Source organism: Dromaius novaehollandiae, chromosome 10 (genome assembly GCF_036370855.1).
Source record: "Dromaius novaehollandiae isolate bDroNov1 chromosome 10, bDroNov1.hap1, whole genome shotgun sequence".
Classification (NCBI taxonomy): Eukaryota; Metazoa; Chordata; class Aves; order Casuariiformes; family Dromaiidae; genus Dromaius; species Dromaius novaehollandiae.
Genome location: NC_088107.1, coordinates 23786985 through 23805844, shown reverse-complemented (window position 1 = coordinate 23805844; position 18860 = coordinate 23786985). Strand labels below are relative to the sequence as shown.

Genomic DNA, 18860 nt, shown 5'->3' with positions numbered 1-18860 from the left:
AATGACTGATAGCATTTTCAACATCATGTGTCATGACAGTATGTAAACAAAGCTGTTAACATCTGATTTGCTGTGAAGTTAGATAAAGGCTTCCCAACCATGGCTAGCTTCCAGATTTAAGATGGAACGAGGAGGCTTTTTAGTAGTATTTTTCTTCCAAAAATGCTAAGCAATAGTTGTGATTGCATAGAGTTCTGCAGCTACTGAATCATTAAAAGACCTACAAATTTTGTGCAAAATTTTTTTGATAACTCCGTGTGTTCTTTGAAGTGCGACAGAGTCACGAAGACTAGTGCCATACACTGAACAGCTCATAGCTTTTTAAATGCATGGACAAGTTATGTTTACTTATCCCAATCCCTACCAATTACTACACAAAAAGGAGAACTTCAGTCTGACCATTTCTGACATGTGTGCAAGTCATACTTACATTATAAGCATTTTTAATTTGTGTTTCTCTGACGTAAGTTTTTATCTTTATGATTGTTTGTAGAATTTGTTTTCCTGGAGAAAGAGGTAGAAAAGGGAAAGTCATTCAAAAGTGTAGGAAAACTTTTCTTTGAACATACAGTTAAAATAGCATTTCATTCTTCCTCCTTCTGTCTCTAGGTGATTAAAGACAGCACAAATGACTTCTAGCCAAGTATGTTGACACCTTCTTGCCTAGGGAATTTGCCTCCTACATCTATCATTCTACCTCCTAGTTTTACCACTTACATTTTACAATTGAAGCAGCATATTTTTCCAGTTTGCTGGTTACTTATTATATTTATAATATTACATCAAATATGTTATGCTAGACAGTCAGGAGATCACTTTTTGCTTTAGCATGAATACTTGTTTCTCACTCTTTCAACAACATTGTTTTTATAGCAAAGTTCTTGGCAGTGTCAGTCTTCTCTACTCCAGTGCTTACAAGTGACAAAAGGCTAGGGTTCCCATGAAAGGCTTGCTTTACTTGAGAACATAGACTTTTTTGTGGCTTGTCCCATTATGCTCAGACTTTTTACTCCCTTGCCCAAGCAACAAATCAGAAGAGGCCAGCTTACAGGCTCTTGGGAGTGAGAATTTTGCCTGCTTTTATGTAGCAATATAGTACATGGCACGCTGATCTTTAATAAAGCTTCAGACTGTCAGTCAGTAACATTACATGTAACATAGGTTTAAAGTAACGTAAACTCACATAAACTATCAGATCCCTTTGAATAATCTCAGTAATATTTTTCTTAAAGTGCACTTACATTGGCCCAGCTGGTTCATCATCTGCAGCAAGATTTCAGATGCAATCCAGTGAAAGACAAGAAAAGGAAAGAAAAAGGAAGTCAGTCTTTGTACTGTACACTAGCTGAACTGAAACATAAACGAATCTACAGCATTAAAGGCCATTCCACTTTGGTAGTGCAAAATTCATGGAGTTATTTTTCTGGATTCAGGTTTTAATGGCAAGTATGTTGCTTCAATGGTTTTAGTTAACACTTTGAATGCTTGTCATGAAGAACTGCAACTGTAGCGGACAGATTGTTGCAATATGGTCATACTCATCTTGTCCCCAAGTTCCAGTGGTTCAATCTCATAAAGTAGATGAGAAGACAAACCAACATTTCAGTTGTAAAATCCTGCTGTTTGTTTTCTTGCACTGATTTTTTTTTAACCCATTCTTCAACTGCTGATGGGTAATTATTGGTATATACACAACCAGGGTATATACCATATGCTCATCTTCTCCCATGGATCATACAACCATTTCATAGTCCTTTTTTCTCGATGTCTAATTATACCGGACCAGGTTAGGAGGAGGTTGAAGGTGCAGTACTTTATTCCAGTATCCAAATGTATTCCTTGGATAGCAGCAGGCATTTTGCATGCATCTAATAGAAAACAGGACCCAAAACACCAGGAAAAAATTATGGTGGTGTAATACCCCTAGACACAACAGACTTCAGCTACAGAAGACTGACAGCATTGTTCTGCCTGTGTCTTGGCAAAAAGCCAGGGAAAAATATCCTCTTTTAGGAATTGGGGAAAAAAATCTGCCAATGAGCAATGTTTCAATGAGTAATATAGTTCTTTCATGACCAATTGAACATTATTTGAATTATAAATATGTTATTTTGCCCCCAAGTTGCAGTACAGAAGACAGAAATTAAGTGCATTTAAATAGCAGTACAAAATTAATCCAGAAAGTTAATGTTCCTGTAGAACTATTTTGGGGGACCAATTCACAACCTGCTATTTTTAGTATATTAACAATTGCTGTTCCCCCTCATGCTAGTAGTTTTTTTCACTGAAGTCTTTAAGAAACTCTCAGCAGGATTCCACAAGGGGGCTCAGTGCACATGAAGCAGTTATGGAAATTACGGTCTTAAAACAGTGTAGGCATCCGCATGAGCACACACTAGGAGTAATGTCTGTCAAATGGGACATTACTCCACCTGTACCTTCAAGGCAACGGATAGGCAAAGCCACCGCTAGCACAGACAGTGACCGGAACAAAAAAATATTTCAAAAAAAGAAAACTAACCACAAACCAATAGCTTTACAGCCAAAAATAACATACTAGCGACACACCAGTGTCCACAGAAGTCCATTACCAGCAACAGTACACTATCGGACAAGATACAGAGAAAACTAGGACTAGTAAGGACAACCAGACATCAATGTGCTGTTGTATATACAGTGGAGATATACAGAGACACATCAGGTACTGAAACACAAAGCACAGTAGAGTAAATCTAAATCGTCCCTCCACAAATATCTTTTGATTCACAAAAGATTTCAAAACAGACTATACTATGTACTCTGTATGCTCTGTGGGAAGAATGTTTTAACAGAAGTGGACAGACAGCAAATCCTTAATTCCCCCCCTCCACACTCAGTACCGCTACCAAAGCCATTCTGCTTTAAGACTTGGTTATCTCAGCTTTCTATAAGCATAAGCAACATCTTTGAGAGTTTGTTTTGCTGAACTTCAGAAATATAAAAAACTGCACCATTAAGATACAAGCTCTCTCTTGCTATAGTAACCATTTTTCTTCTCAATTAAAATATTTAGATGCATATTTCAGATAGGTAATTTTTGTGTGTTAATAGAAATGCTTCAGGTTTATAAAGGCTGCCAGCAAGTGTTTTCCTAGCAAAGATCCAACAAAAATGCCTACTGGAATACTTAGGATTATGCATAAGGTCTAAGACTGGTGGCTCACCGCCACTTACCCCTTTCCCATCTATAATCTAACAAGTGATACAATGAGGCTGAGGAAAAGTTTCTTTACGCATTACTCTCCTGGACAGCCATTTAACTGCTGAAGAAGCATCCCCAGTACAGTGCACTACAGTACAGACAAAGAATCAAAACCCTAGCGAAATCAGGGGGAACAGAACAACAGAAAAATAAGTACAAAATTAGATTAAATAAAGATTAAAAACAGCAAACTGAAATCCAAATTAGTTGTGAACGTGAATGAAGAAGTTTTAAGAAAAAGTGTTAACATTATGACTTGTGCATTGTATAGACTGAAGCGGAGATTAAACAAACTCCAAAGCATGCAGATCTCTCACTTACCACCATTTTTTAAGGGTATGATGCAATTGAAGGGGGGAAAAAAAAGAAGTCATAGTAACCGACAAATATCAATATAACTCAAAACCTTTATGCCAGAAGACCCGGCTCTAGTAACTGACTGTCTCTAATGCAATCATATTTGAAACATATGGCCATAGAGAACATGCCTCCGAGTATGCTGCTTCATTCCATTCAGTACCTGCAAGGTTCCTGAAATACTACAACTTGAGCTCTAATTTTATAATTGACCACACTAAACCCCTCATTGTTCAGGAATTTGCTTTTTAATTTGGAAAGGATCTGCAGACTCCAGTCAATCATTCTTTACATAATACAAGATTAAAAATACTACCAAGCCTTCCTTGTAGGTATAGTGATTATCTGCTTAATGTTGCTCTCAAATAGCAGATTTCTAAACTGAAACTTCAGAATTGCTACTACCTTTAATGCGTTGTATAATCAATCCTTCTAGCCAAAAACCCTGGACATTAAAATTGTATGATGATGACAAATAGATATAGTTTAGCTTTCCTCCAACTTGTGCATCTGGTGAGGTTGTGTGTGTATTAACTGTCTGGCAGTATAACTCTCCTGCTACAACAGTCTGAGAAGGGATTTGTTTTTTGTGTCCCTAACCCTGCATTACTTTCAGCCTTAATTTAGAAGTCATTTTGTTTGTTACTCGGTTAATTCTATCTCCTTTGAAAAATTACAATATTTATTTTTAATATCAAGTTAACCTTCTGTAGCCTCTTACGACTGGCAGAAGTTCAGAATGAAAAAAAATTTGCAAGAAGAGGGCTTCAGAGACAGCTTCCACAGTGTTTCTTATACTGACACACAGTAACAGTGAAACCTGCCTTTATATATCAATAGCGAACTCAAACATTATTAAAATATACACCCAAGCAGGAAAACAGCTATGTTAAAATTCTGCTCAAACCCTCAAAAGAAAAAGCCAATGTCTATGCTTTAGTCTTCTGTTACGATACAGCCTCTACAGTCTGCAAAGCAATTTTTTAGAACTACTGCAGAACCTGCTAGAGAATTTTTATATTTAAAAACTAGCTTAAGATTTTGCCTTCTGAGAAGAGAAAAATTTGACAGTGGTGCAAGTAGACAGTTTGAAAACTTTTTAGAAGAATATTTACAACTAAGAATTCAGATGTGTTTGCCCAAGTTGAAAAACTAATGAATTTTTCAGTTGTTAACTCAGAAAACATGCAGAAGCTTCCCAGCCGAGGCATGCTGAGCACTCAAAGCTATCCACTGCTTGCTGCCACGCAGGCCTGCGATGCATTCTCACAAGGCAGCTGTTCACAGGGGTACGATCGTTACAGTCTGTATTAACAATTTAGGGCTTTGGTTGCATGCAAAGATTTAAAGGCAGTATTTGCCACCACCAGGTTCAGTGTAACACTGTTCTATACTGCTTCATTAACAACGGGAATATTTTGGAGGGAGGGGTAAGAAAAGATGAACGGAGACACTCGTCAGGCTCCATAAAACAAACCAATAAAAATAAAGCAGTTGCTCTGAAATGGAATGAAGGCATAACTGTATTTGCAATGAAGAATATCTGGCCAAGATCAGTTATATCACACTTGAGGAGTCCTGATCCTTTAATAGTGTCTAACAAATCAGTATACAGGACCATAAAAGCTAGGCTGACTACGACCGTGATACAGTGATCCTTGCTTTTAGGTATAGTTGATAGCTATATACAGTCTCATAATATGTGTGCCTGACAGTTTTCTTCCCTTGATAAATTCTAGGCATGGGAAAGATAGATGACAGCAACAGGAAAAAAAACAAAAATTAGGTTGTTACAAGGTAAACCGTTTAAGAGAAAACATTTTGTTCTTTGAATTACTTACAGTAATAGCAGGAACAGAGAAAAGTCAAGAAAAAAAAATGAGTATTAGAAAGAATGTGGGGATATGGATGAAGCTTCTGCACAGCCAGAGCAGAAACACATTTATGGAAAGCTTTTATATAAAACTGACAAATGAGAAGGGGAGAATAAAAAAGCATGTATTATAACCCAGTTACCACAAGGCTTTGAGCTAAAGATTATGTAGAATATGGAATTTAAAGTAAAAACTACATTCCTAAGGGGGAATGCAGCCAAGAAGTTTTTACTTTCTACTTACCCCAGAACACACCCTTTAAAACAGCGTATTTGCTAATTTTAGGCTATTTGATCCAAGAAGAACAAAAAACACTTTCTTTAAAAAAGTCTTCTATATACTATATTGAGGTCATAACGGCTGATGACTATGTCTATAAGCAGCTTAAGCTATACCACAGAGGAATAAACAGCTATTTGTTTCCTTTTATTGTATAGTGAAATCCAAGCAACTTGCATTCTGAGCAAAATGCATCAGCAATCCTCGACTGAAACTCTGCTTCTGATCACACATGCAGCGAAGTGCCAACATCTCTGGCCTAAACATGCTGTGTTCATGCAGCTTTCATCACCAAAAGCCACTGGAAGCTGCACGTTATTTAACCACCATGATTTTACAAAACCTATCCGCTTTCTGGAAAAGGTATGTAAGCCATATTGCTTTATCATGTGTAATGCAAGGCAAACTCTGATTTTGAAATTATGCAGAAATTAAAGCGCAATCTTCTCCCTTCTTCCTTCCAGCACATAATTGAATGCAAGAGGGTTTGCATCCATAAGCAAGTTCACGGAGGTACTCACTGCCGTAACCTCCCCTCCAGGATGACAAGAATGCCCCTAATCCACAGGCACTATACCAAGGACTGGTACTGGGCATCCACTAATGCCATCCTTGCACGGCTTTCGGTGGAAATACAGATTGCACAGGATTCAGAACTTCCTTTTTCTGCTACACAGCAGCAGGGGGAAAAAAAAAGCAGCGCTCAAACATCTGAATTATGTGAAGGAGGAAATACTAGCAAATGAGCAGCCCTGTTCTGTGGCAGAAAAAGCAATTAAACCAAACACAAAAAGCAAGGTTCATGCAAACTTAAAACTGCAGTCAGGAAATGCCAAAGCTAAAGGACCGTCCTGCTCTTCTAGCATGGCAGCGTTTCTAGACAGACATAGGGCCTTTTATAAGGCCAGCTAGCACATTGGTAAAAGTGACTTTTGTAGCACACAGGCTATAACCCCCCCACCCCCCAACTCTGAAATGTAAGTGGCAGACTCCACAGCTAAACAGTAAGTTGAGAAGAACTGCTCCAAATTTAACTTGGTATCGGACACTTTACCCATCTTAGCATACCAACTACCTTCTCTCTCAGAAAGGCTGTAGGTAGGATGGGGGAAAAGGAACAATACCAAAGTTGTCTCTTAGGGGCAAATCAGGCAATTTTTAGCCTGTGCAACAGAGGTTATAGAGAAGGGAAAGAATTAACGCAATTGATCTCATTTTTGCTGGCCAGGTAGAGTTCCCGAGCTCTCTGGAAAGCATCCCAGGCATCTTCCGGGATAGAGATAACGTTTCTCTCCAAGCACATCCCCCTGCCAGTAACTGAGTGTTGCTGTTCAGATCAGTTTTCAAAGCCTGTTTTGGTGCTTATTTAGTTTCATCAGAAAGGTACTGCCCTCTACCTACAAGCCTTGCTTATTTCTTTTTAGGCTGATGCAGCTGTAAACACTATTTACTTTTCTATGACGTTCTTACAAATGCCTTGTCTGTACATACGTGCACTGCAAACACAACCAGTGACATTACAGATCTGGTTTGCTGAAGGGTTGCCTGAAAAACATTATATTCCTCTAAAAGCAGTTCTCTATCAGCCGGCGGGTAGCAGGGGGACCCCCAGGATATGCTGCCTCACAAACTTGTGCTGCACTGAATTGCATGATTCGTTAGAGGTATGGAAAGGCTAAGCAGTGGAGTATAGTGTTTGCAAGAAAGAGCGGCAAGATAGGCAGTTTCTGGAAGGTGGCACCATGAATTGTTAGTGAGGGCAGGCTGGTACAGCTGGGGAAGAGAAAGGTAAGAAAAGCACTTGACTTGAATCCTCTTTATTAGTCAAGTCTGAGGCAATCCTGCTCCAACTTGCAGCTTGGGCTGGCTTTGTCAGGGGGTATAAATGCAGCATACTCTGAAAGGTTGCCTGTAACTTCTGCAGGCTTAACTGAGCTAGACCTAAAATCTAGGTCAGCTGGGTACCATAGAGGCAAGAGCTCAGCGTGGGCCAGGGCGTCTGCCCAAGACCCTGGATAAACACAGCTCAGCTGCGTGCTATGTACGCCACTCCCAGTCGGGCTCTGCATGGCTGCAAGCGTACCACCTCTAGGCTGTCGACTGAACAGTTCCTTCAGCTCCAGGAAGGCTTTGATTTTTCCTTATACAGGGGAAGTTGCCAAGTTTAGCATAATCATTTTTCTCCAGAACTGTAATTTCTATTTCAGGACGCACAAGAATATCTAGAGTCATCTTTGCACTCGGTCTGCACAGAAATCATTACTCAAAGAACTCCTCAAAGGGACAAACATTAGGCAATACACCTAAATTCTCAAAAAAAGGGGGGGGGGGGTGACTAAACATGGGAGACATCTCCCTCCCTCTCCCTAAGGTGGTATATCTAAGGAGCCCCATGGGCCACCTCGAGGTGTTGCAGAGTGGTGAGACAGCAGGTACAAAACTTGCACCCCCAACATTTAGGCTGTTTACTGGTAGCAGACGCTTTATCAGCAAAGGTAGACAGCCTGCAGCAGGGCAGCGTGCCAAGTTGAATGATAACGATCCACCGGGCAGCAATTCAAAGTAACACAAAATGGCCATCCATCCTCAAACGTGACTGGGTTTTTTTGGCTGTTTCTATCTGCTACTCTAGAGAAAACGAAGAACTTCAGAGAAATCCTACGGCTAAGTAGAGTCCATAGTTACTCCAAGACAGGGAGACCAGGGAGCAGGGTGGTGGAGGGGTATGTTAAGGAATGTCACAGATTCTAAAGGAAAATTTGGACAGGTCCAAGGACCAGTCCAGCAAGAAGGGCTATCAGGGAAGTTACTCTGCTACCAGCTTCTGCCCATGTAAGGGCGGAGGCACTAACAGCTCAGTCACTGCACTGCTTATTGCTGCAGCAGCCTCATATGAACATCTGACACAACCACAGCCCTTCTCCTTAAAGCTTAAAATGTCAAAAAACAGCACTAAAACAGCTTGGAAACTCGCTGATAGTCTGTAGAGACCACAGCTGTTTCCAAATGATATTTATACTAAGTAATATGGTGCTCAGAGTAGTATTAATTAATGAGGAGTTATGATAAACATCTATGTAAGTCACTGGCCCAGCCTTAGACCACTGATGTTACCTGCTCACTGCAGCATGCAGAGGGGAATATAGGATTTTGGAAGCACCAAATTTAATGACACTGTGTCATTAAATGTTAACTTTGGCATTTCATAACCATGTGTATAAAAGGAACAACAAACTTAAGAGTAACCTGAGTTTCCAGTAAAACATTCAAGTGTGGAAATTGGGAGGCTCTGAAGGGTTTCTCACATATGCATTTGTAAATGCTGCCCCTGCTTATAGGGTGTTTCCCACCACAATATCACAAAAAGTTTTAAATGCAATTACAAAAAGCACAAGAATAACCAAGGGAATGTAGGACTTAAGTCAGCTTTTAAGTTGAGTAGCTTTTATGCCAATCGCGTCTCTTCATCCAAGCAAACCTAATATACAAATGTTGACTGTGATAGTCAGTATTTGATTTCCTCCTCCAGAAAAGCAGGCAGAGAGAACATCTCCACCACAGAGGCACATCACTCTCCACAACTCAAGTTTAGCTGCCTTTAAAATAATAGCAAACCAAGCAAGCAAATTTAGTAATTCAGTTACTTGGTTCATCATCTTGGACACTGCCATCAGAGATGATGATCCTGAGATTCCTCAAGCATCTGAAGAGTGGCCAGACCAGCCAGGAAAACTTCAGCCTTTGGAATAAACAGGTAGCGAACTCAGATATATACTTCACCTCTGGTGTGTGCTTCACTGGGCTAACACAGGCACTGCAATATTTGCAGTTGGTCAAATCAAAACCCATATCTTTTGGATTAAGTCCATTTGAAGCTGATTACAATGAGTATTTCCATATTAAATTACTACCATTAATACCTCGTGTTAGTCTTTGTCAAACTTAACCAAATAAAAATTTGTAAAATGCAGGGAACTATGAGGAGCCACTAATGAGGTGAGATTCCTCCTGGCCATCCTGATACCCAAAGTCAGGCAAACATGGCCCAGCAATATGGGAGAAGCACAAGAGAATGTTTGAATTATTTTTTCAAATCCATTTAGATGTTTTCTGGGCTGGTTCAGAGCCACTTTGAGGACAATCTGCTGGCAGTATAAACCCCTCAACAACCGTAAAGCTGTTAGTTATGCAGACATACATGCACTACATTGTTCCTAGGTGCATTTCCAACAAAATTTAAACAGTCTCAATTGCATGCTCTATAAGCAGTTAGTAAATGCTACTAAAGTGGTTAAGAAAAAAAGCTAGTTTCCTCTAGGTATGCACTATTTTTTGTTTAACAAAGTTTTAGTCTGCTATGGAAGTGATCCAAACCTCAGCCATTTGGAGACAAGGTATTAAAATTTGTTATCAGCTTAGTAAGAGTCCTGTTTCCCCTCCCCTTCTTGGAAATATAGCTCAGGAACAGTGAAGTTGGTTTTGCCCAAACTTCACAAGCAGATCTTTGCCTCAGCACCTATGTTTTCATCCCAAAAGGTGAATGCATTACTGTGTTGTTATCACTCTCTTGTGCAGCTCAACAACAACCAGTCATTGCCGCACAAGTTACAACACATGCTAGAAAGCTTGTCCAACCTCGGAAACACTAACGATTCAGTGCTTCCCCAGACTGACTCGGTGTGTAGCCTGCTGCATCTTACACAGCACCCGCTCTGTTACTGGAATGCATTATGTCTCTACAGCAAGCAAAATGGCATACCATCCGTTTCTCACACGGACTCCTGGGACAGCTTTTCCTGGTAAACACTGCAGTAAGCAACTAGGTGTTACAATCAAGTCTGTTCATTGAGTTGGTTCTTTCAAATACTCATTTTAGCCTCAGACTGCCCCTTTCCCCATCTTTAAAAGAGGAAGACATGCAGAAGCTCAAAGATAAAACAGACAGAACTTTTCTGTATTCCACACAGTTATCAATGCTACCATCAAACCTGGTAAAATAACCTATCTTTAGAAAATATAACCTGCTAGACATTACAGTTAGACAAAACTTCTGGAGCATCCCTTAAATTCATTACAAACTCAGTTACATAAAAAAGACAGACTGCCCCCCTGCCTCTTTTTTTTGGTTGAAAACATTTAATGTTTTTTAAACATCTTTGTGGGCACAATCCCTTCAAGTGTAATGTTCCCTTTCAAACCTGCACACTGTCCAAACCAGGTACCAGATCGGAGAGGGAGCACCATTTGGGATTAGGGGGTTTCAAGCTGTCTCCCTACGCTCCTTCGGGCCGACGGGCAGCATTCCAGGGCTGCTGAAGCAGGAAAGGCAGAAGGAGGCATTAGGCCCACCTTCTGCAACAACAGCTTTAAAGATATTGAAATAACAGCCCTCCTATTCCATAATTTGAGAACCGGAGGAAATCCAGTGACTTTGCAAAGCACTTGGACCATGTACACTTACTGGGCTTAATGTTTGGAGAGTGAACAGCTCACAAGTCAAAGAATTTCTCAAAGCTGAACAAACTGCACTGCTGATCCTTCCTTCTAGGAAGCCCCAGTCTGTTCTGCTGCCGTAAGTCCTCTTTGCCTTTTTTTTCTTTTTTCTTTTAAGCGGCCTTGAGAGCACTTACCGTCTGGGACTTCATCCGGCCTCTTCCTTTTCTCATAAACAACTATGATGACAACGAGGATAATGATTTCTGCCAAAATCCCCAAAAAGGGCCAGAGGGGAGCCAAGTGGCTGCGGACACGGAGGATGGTTGTCACAGAGACAGAGCCAATCAGGTTGGTTGCGTTGCACTGGTACTCGCCAGGATCCTCGTTTATCTGTAGATTTGTGATGCTGAGCTCGGTATAGTTGTCTTTATTTGTAATGAAGAACCTGCCAGAGGAGTTGTTGATGTCCTAATAAAAGCAGAAAGAAGGAAGAAGAAAGAGCAAGAGTTTTCTTTTTTATTTCTATGTAATAGAAGCTGGAAGCAGTCTGAGGAATTCTTGCAAAGAAGTTGATTCCTTCATGCTACAGAACAGTCCACTGCCAGCATTTGCTCTGTATCCCTCACTAAAGTGAATTTTGCTTCAAAACAAAAAACTTGCTATTTTGACTGACAAGCTATATTCAGCTACTTTAACAGCATCAGCCATGAAATGCCGACGGGTGTGATCATGTAAGCTACAGTGTTCTCAGCCTTATGCTTTGAAAGAAACTGTTATATTCCATTCACCAATTTACAGTAATGGGATGAAATAGGCTGGGCTGGACGCATGCGACAGGTAACAGGATACAAGGTAGGTTCCCTAGCACGGGACAAAACCAATGTATCAATTTCCATGTAGAGGGAAAAAAAAATGTCAGTACATATTAAGATTATTCTATATAGCATTAGCCATCATTTTTAAAAATTGTTTAAGGTATGAAGGTCCTACTAAAATCTTGTGTTTGTTATGTTTTCCGAAAAAACACAGGTACTTCCTACAGATTTGTGGGCAGGGTAGCCTAAGGTGCCTACTTCAGGAATATTTAGAGAACATGGAATTTGGGGCACCACATCCCTTCTACATCTGGAGCAAAGAGTTCCAGAGCTGCTTACACTTAAAGTTTTAAAAAGGGACAAAACCTTGGCAGAGTAAAGTACAAGAGAACAGACACAAGTTTATTCTTCCTGAAAGTTAACCTTGGATGAATTTATCAGATTAACCTGAAAGAAGACATGCACGGGATTCTACAGAACCACAAAGGGACTCTGAGGACTCGCAAAACTTGATAAGCCATTCATACAGCAGCTCAGTTCAGTGTCCTCATAAAAACCTCAAGCTAGCACCTAACAGTGAACAATCAATCCCTCCTATTATTTACTGATCATTTTTCCCATGTATCAAGCATGTCATTACAGCTATGGCAGATCACACAGCAACGTGAAAATAGACAGGCTCCAGGATTTAGCAAATTCCAACTTCTCTCCTGCTATTTCAGTTGCTGGTCAAATCTGTTGCTCAACAGGCCAGTTACCACATGGAAAAGATATGGCCACTTACATACTAAAGGGTATCACTGTCACATCCTCATACTAAGTCCTGTGAGCTCAACCAGTAAAACTGAAAAAACAGCTTAAGAAATTTAAAACTAAACGCATTTTTAAGGCACATTTCACAACTCACTTTTTGTAATTTGTAGCGGCCACCCTGAATATCACATCCTTTTTGGCAATTCACAGCTTAGTCCAGTAGCAACACAATAAGCAACTTCATTTGCACAATTAAGTTATAAATATTTATTCATTTTCTATTCACTGCTACTGAAAAGTTTCTGCTTTGCTCACTGATGTCTTCAAGTTCTGAGGAACTGCATTTTGGGAAATGACAAGGCACTAATATACCCCCAAAACGAAGGTGCTCATTTCCTTTATACCCCCAAAACGAAGGTGCTCATTTCCTTCTGCACTGGGGGTTTCAGCAGGTTAATTCGTGCCCGATATCGCAGTTTACCTACCTCGAACACGCCATTGACCTTCTTGCGCCACACCCACTCGGGATGCGGGAAGCCCACGGACTTGCAGTACATGACTGCCTCCTGCCCCTCGTTTTTATTTTCACTTCGTTTGTGGCCAGTGATGTCAGGAATAGCTGCAAAACAAAACAAAAGCTCTGCGTTTACAAGCTGCTCGTTAAAGAAGTGACAACCCTAGGCCCTGAGAGTTTGAACATGCAAGCGACAAGCTCCCCCGAAGCTATCCCCTTTCCCAAGCCGAACCCAAGTTACAAAAGGGCAATTGCGATTCCCTTCTCTCTCCAACCAGCATCTCAACTGCAGATCTGCAAGAAAGTCTTTCGGGATCATTTTGCCAGTCAAGGTGAGGGTCAAAGGAGAAATCTCAAACTTTAGTTACCTACCAAAAAGCACAATCCTACAAAGGCAAAGCAGCGCAGCCGTTTGCCAGTGCAGGAAGCAAGGAGGCTCCCCTCTGCCCAGGAGCGCCCCATCTCCCTCCCCGCGGCTCTGCAGGTACTTTCAGCCTGGCAGCTCAGCAGGCAGGGACTCTGGGTACAACCTGCCCATCGTTTCAGGATTTTGAACTGACACTGTCTTAACATGGACTTGTGAGAGCTCAATCAAGCAGTTATTCCTTTCAGTGGGATTTTAGGTTTGATCCACCAACTTGCTATGACTTGCTACACTTCACACTTCTTACGTCTTACAGCGATACCACTCCTTGGAGCTGTCAGATACCTGTAATGTAGCAAATATCAAAATCCCTCCAGTACAGAATCTTCTCATTCGGCCTATATACAAATATATACTCTAAGGAAGGTTGCAGATAAGGTGGGGGCAATCCTGAGCAAAACACAGCCCTGAATATCAGTGGAGGATATTCTGAATTAACTTGTCTATAAATAATGCCTGTCGTTCACTCTGCCATGTTTGTCACAGCAGCCTGTTGCAGCCTAATACCTCACGAGAGATTACCGTGGCTCGATGGACTGCCTGAGCTGAACCTTCGCTTAAGCAGATGGCTTTGGTGCTGTAGTGACCACCTTTAAAGCCCATTCGCTTTCTAGCTTGCTAATTATGTCACACATGGCCTGTTGTGTGACCGCTGGACACTGATCTGTTAATCCAGTCAAAGTCCAATCTGAGCGCTCCAGGAACAGACCCTCCGGCATGGGAACTTGTTACAAGGGTCTATTCAAGGGAAGTTCCTTTTATCACTTGTTACAAGGGTCTATTCAAGGGAAGTTCCTTTTATCACTAGCAGCCTCTGCAGAGAGAGGTGGAAAGAGAGCATGGGCTCACGACAGCATATCCACAACTGCAAGTTAAAAGAATTGGAGAAGTTTCACAGTTCTGATCAGTCGCAGCAAGGAAAAACAAGCAAAACATCTTGAGCAACTTGCTGCTCTTCCAAGAATTACATCACAACATTCAGCCAGTTTAAGCGCTAAAGCAATTATATTTCCAGTGCAAGAGTTTTCAAATGCCAGAAATATCCCATGCCACTCTCCTGGAAGATCTTTTTAGGACAGTAACACAACTGATTGATAATACTGTTAGAGGAGGCATAAAATAGGTTTCTGAACCACCCAAACCCAAGCTCATTAGAATACTTCAGCTACAGTATTCCTCAGTCCATGTCTGTTCATCCCAAAAGATATGATCAGGGGATGTTCATAACCCGGCCTCTTGAATTTACCCAGGTATTTTATAAAAAACAGGATTTCTAACACATTTGTCACCTTTGCAGAAATTCTGACTGTTTGTCAAATGAAAAAACGTGGACTTGGCACTCACAGAAATCCTAACTCCCAGTCTCATTTTCTAACCCAAGATTTGCTCCACCTCGGCAACAGCCAGAGCTGTTAGCAGGGACCGAGGCTGAACAGGCTCTTCCCACCGGACACCGCTGCAGAGGAAGCAGAGCCCAATCACGCAGCAGAGACACAGCCCTCCCGAAACTGCAACTGACCCCAGGGGTTTCTGGCAGAGCCCTTACAGGGTTTATGCCATTTTAAAATATTTTAACATGTTAAGCAAATTCTTTTTCTGATTTTAAGTCGAACATCTTTTCAGCAAGGGGCTACTCATCACCTAAGGGAAATATCATTATGATTTTAACATCCCTGTCTTATACGGCAGAAAGTGAAGGAAGTACTTGAATCAAGTCTTAAGTATTCACATGGACAAACAAGAGCTTTGCTAGCAATTTTTAATATATGTGATAAAAGGTACAGCAAGGTCAGTGGATGCTGCTAGACAAACACTGACTATTTGCAAGGTGCTGCTAACCATAACCATGATAAATAACCACAAAATGCTAGGACTTTTTTAAAAAAATACTTCTAAAAATGTATCTTTACAGATGCCAAACAGGAAAATCTTTCTTTCTGAAAGAAATAAAACACGAACTGAACAAAGACACCAGTCCATGACAATTCTCTGATCTTATGCAAAAAGTAGCTTTTAGATATATAAACTGAAGCAATTTGGAAAGGAAAGAATGTCCCAGGCTTCCCAAGCGAAATGAATTTTCAAGTTGAAGGTCTCTAAGCAGAAATCTGCTTTAGGGTTAAGTGGGCTGCATTATGTCTTATTAAGAATCACTAAGCACCTGCAACGTTCTTTTGAAACACTGTTTTCGGCCTCAAAAAGAGGATTATGTTTAATCCTGAAGCAGGTGGTTCTTCAGTAAGAAGTGATTTCATCTTGTGAACTATTGAAAGGTCTCACCTCATCCTTGCTAAGTTTGGAAAGTTTTCATTTAAGCAAAAGCTAAGTAGGCCCAATGACTTCCTTGTGATTTTTTTTTCCTTACTTGAAGATGATATGCAGAGATTATTTCCAAATTAATGAAAGGCCAGCAGAAATGGGGCATAAGAGACAGACTTAAGGTGGCAAGGTGACAGTCCCCAAACTGGCACTGATGGGCTGTCAAAAGTGATTGCACATTACTCCAATTAGGAAAAGAAGAAATAGGATTCATCAGCTTAAAGTGAAGCCCCACACAGGCTCCATCTGTCAGCACTTTTTGTTCTTCTTTGCCATCTAGCAGTGGAAAGAGAAGCAAAGCAGAGCCTTGCAGGGGAAAAACGTGCAGTACAGCAGCACTGCGAAGCTGGCCCACTTTTTCTGTAAGGTTACTGATAGATACAGAAAGAAAAAGAAAGAGGGAAGGCTTTCTAGGACACAGTAACTTCTACTGCAGGGTGACCTAGTGTTCTTCTACAGCCAAGAGATAATTATATTTCTTTAAGAAGAGGGCATCTTTGCTGGGTTATCCCAATGAGAGCAGAAGTGACAAGAATACATTCTGCTTTTCTCATCGCTGGGCTCAGTTATGCAGCAGCCATTTCCAGCTCTACTAGGACAGCGACTATTTTTGTACACAGTCTGAGGGGAGCACTACATGGAATATTAATATTTCAGAGCATCCTATGCTAGCTGGTTTCAAGCTATGTCTGAGGTATTAATCCAGTACTTATTCTACCAAAATGTGTGGCTAATTGCATTCTGCTGTGCAAACTACAGTTAAAATACCACTGCAGCTGACCTCAATCACAGAATTAGCAACAGAGCAATGTTCGCCTGTGCAGCCTTTCTAGACAAGATTTCTTACACCCTTCTGCTCCAGTGCCAGCAAGATATAAAGCACAGAATGAAGCAGTTTTTGTTCATAAAGGATTTAGATTTCACTTCCGCTTTTAAGCAGCAGCATTCAGCAGAATTCACTTCCCAGTTCAGATACTATTTGCTGTGGAGCTGTGGACAAAACAGTCTCCATCGGTTCCCACATTAATGAAACCAAGTCAATGCCCCTGATAAAATAAAGCAAGGTTTTTATTCTTACATTATGAACAGGAAAACTAAATATTGGAAGTCTAAAGATCTGATTAAAACAGCATATAGAAAAAGCAAAGAAAGGCAGGATTTAATTAAAAAAAAAAATCAAGTTAAATATAGGTATAGCCATTCTTACCAGAAAAGTAAAACTTTTATAAGCATCATTCTTTTGATAGTTTTAAAAAGCATCACAAAAGAAAAAGGTTTCGTGCCTAATTAAACTTTGCATCTTCAAGCACCAAGTACACACTGGGCACAAAACGCACTGCACAGCTACTTTAGGAATTGTATGCTTTCAGTACAGCCCTGAAGACATTTTTTTGGTTGTTAAAGGGCATGCAATGTCTTTTTTTTTTTACATATATATATATATGTATATGTAAATATATATATATAAAGAAGGGATTCAGTCCTTTGTTTCCAGGTTATTTTCAAGATACTTGACTGGACTTAGTAAAAAGGAGAGGACAACTAATATGCATAACATTTCCCAACCATGTCCCAGTTAACAAAACCCCTTCAAGTTTTCCTATTAAAATACAAAATTAAAGCAAGGGCAAAAGCACCTAAAAATATTCTTGCATGTCAAAACCGGTATGTCTTAAAGATGACCTAGTAAAAAGTCTCTCAAAGTCTTATTTTTTTGCATTAGAATTCTTATCGATTTCTACCTTTATAGGTTGGGTGCAGAGCTAAAAAGGCACGCTAAAGGTACTGTGAAAAGGGGGAATGTGAAATGCCTCCCCCCCCCCCTTTCCTTTTTACTGCATAGAACCATTCCAAGATGCAGCTGTGATGAGAAAATGCCAGATTTCTTAATTCGCTTCTGGTACAACACTGTTAAACTGCTGTAGAAGTTTCCTGGGACAGCCAGGAACCAAGAAACCAAGATCTTCCAAGGCTGCTGAAATAACTGTTCTTTTTCCAGCATGCCACTTGGGCCAGAACCAGAGCAAAGGCTGAAGAATCATGTTCTGGGTGCAGCTATCACGTGTGTGACACAAAAGCCTCTGGCTCAGCATAAGTCAGGGCATTTTACAGAACTGCTAAGTTTTATGCTCTCACAGCAGCAATGGGACTTCTCTGAGCCTTTGCTATTGGGAAAGCAACTAACAGGGGGGACAGGAGGAGAGGAAGCAGCTTTCTAGAGTGTGGAGTGAGAAGAGAAACCAGAAGAACCCCCTTGACCAGTGATGGCAGGAAGGCTTTGTAGGAAAAGGCAATGAAAAGCTCTGCTTGTCCAGGGGTATGGAAAGAAAGAACCTTTGATGAGAAGGCAGGGCAGAGAGAGATGTACACCATCAGTACATCATCTTATGTACTTCCATGTTTTGGTCCTTGTGCTATTTCTGGGCAGCTAGAGGGAACTGGAAGCACATTCTTCCCCATGTTCCTATTGCTGCTGCCCTGCCCAGGACTATGGGTTGAAGAGCATCAGAAGACACAGGATGAACTTGTTTCCTCCTTTGTCTCCCAAGTTCTGGGTAAGAGCAGAAGGATTTTAAGGAAAAAAACCCTTTAAATAGTTGCAGAGGGTTTTTTTTGTTTTAGTCTTGAAGTTTTCAGTAGAGCTGCAGCATAGTAGCAACGCAGCAAAAGCACTGCGGGTACTTCCGCTGTGTGGCAATGGGGCAATTAAAAGCAGCTTACTTAGAGACAGAAAGCAGTTAGCATACTGCATCTTGCCTAGCGACTCTGATCATCCTCGTGGTCCCTACCTACGATAACCGCATCCTCCAACATGGGCCAGTCACTAGCAATACTCCCAGCCAGGTGA

General features: G+C 40.8%; 1 protein-coding gene across 2 annotated transcripts in view; it reads right to left on the bottom strand.

Moving 5' to 3' along the window:
* NPTN (neuroplastin) overlaps positions 1 to 18860 on the bottom strand; it is a 57615-nt gene that overhangs the window by 1095 nt on the left and 37660 nt on the right. The window contains exons 4-7 of one of the 2 annotated variants that reach the window (XM_064517629.1): positions 13241 to 13374; positions 11382 to 11655; positions 1242 to 1263; positions 431 to 504 (exon numbers count right to left, since the gene is read on the bottom strand). In XM_064517629.1, the coding sequence (XP_064373699.1) occupies positions 444 to 504; positions 1242 to 1263; positions 11382 to 11655; positions 13241 to 13374 (491 nt within the window). In that variant the 3' untranslated portion in view covers positions 431 to 443. Of the gene's footprint in view, positions 1 to 430; positions 505 to 1241; positions 1264 to 9372; positions 9408 to 11381; positions 11656 to 13240; positions 13375 to 18860 lie in introns of those variants that run through there. The other variant, XM_064517630.1, reaches the window with a different exon arrangement.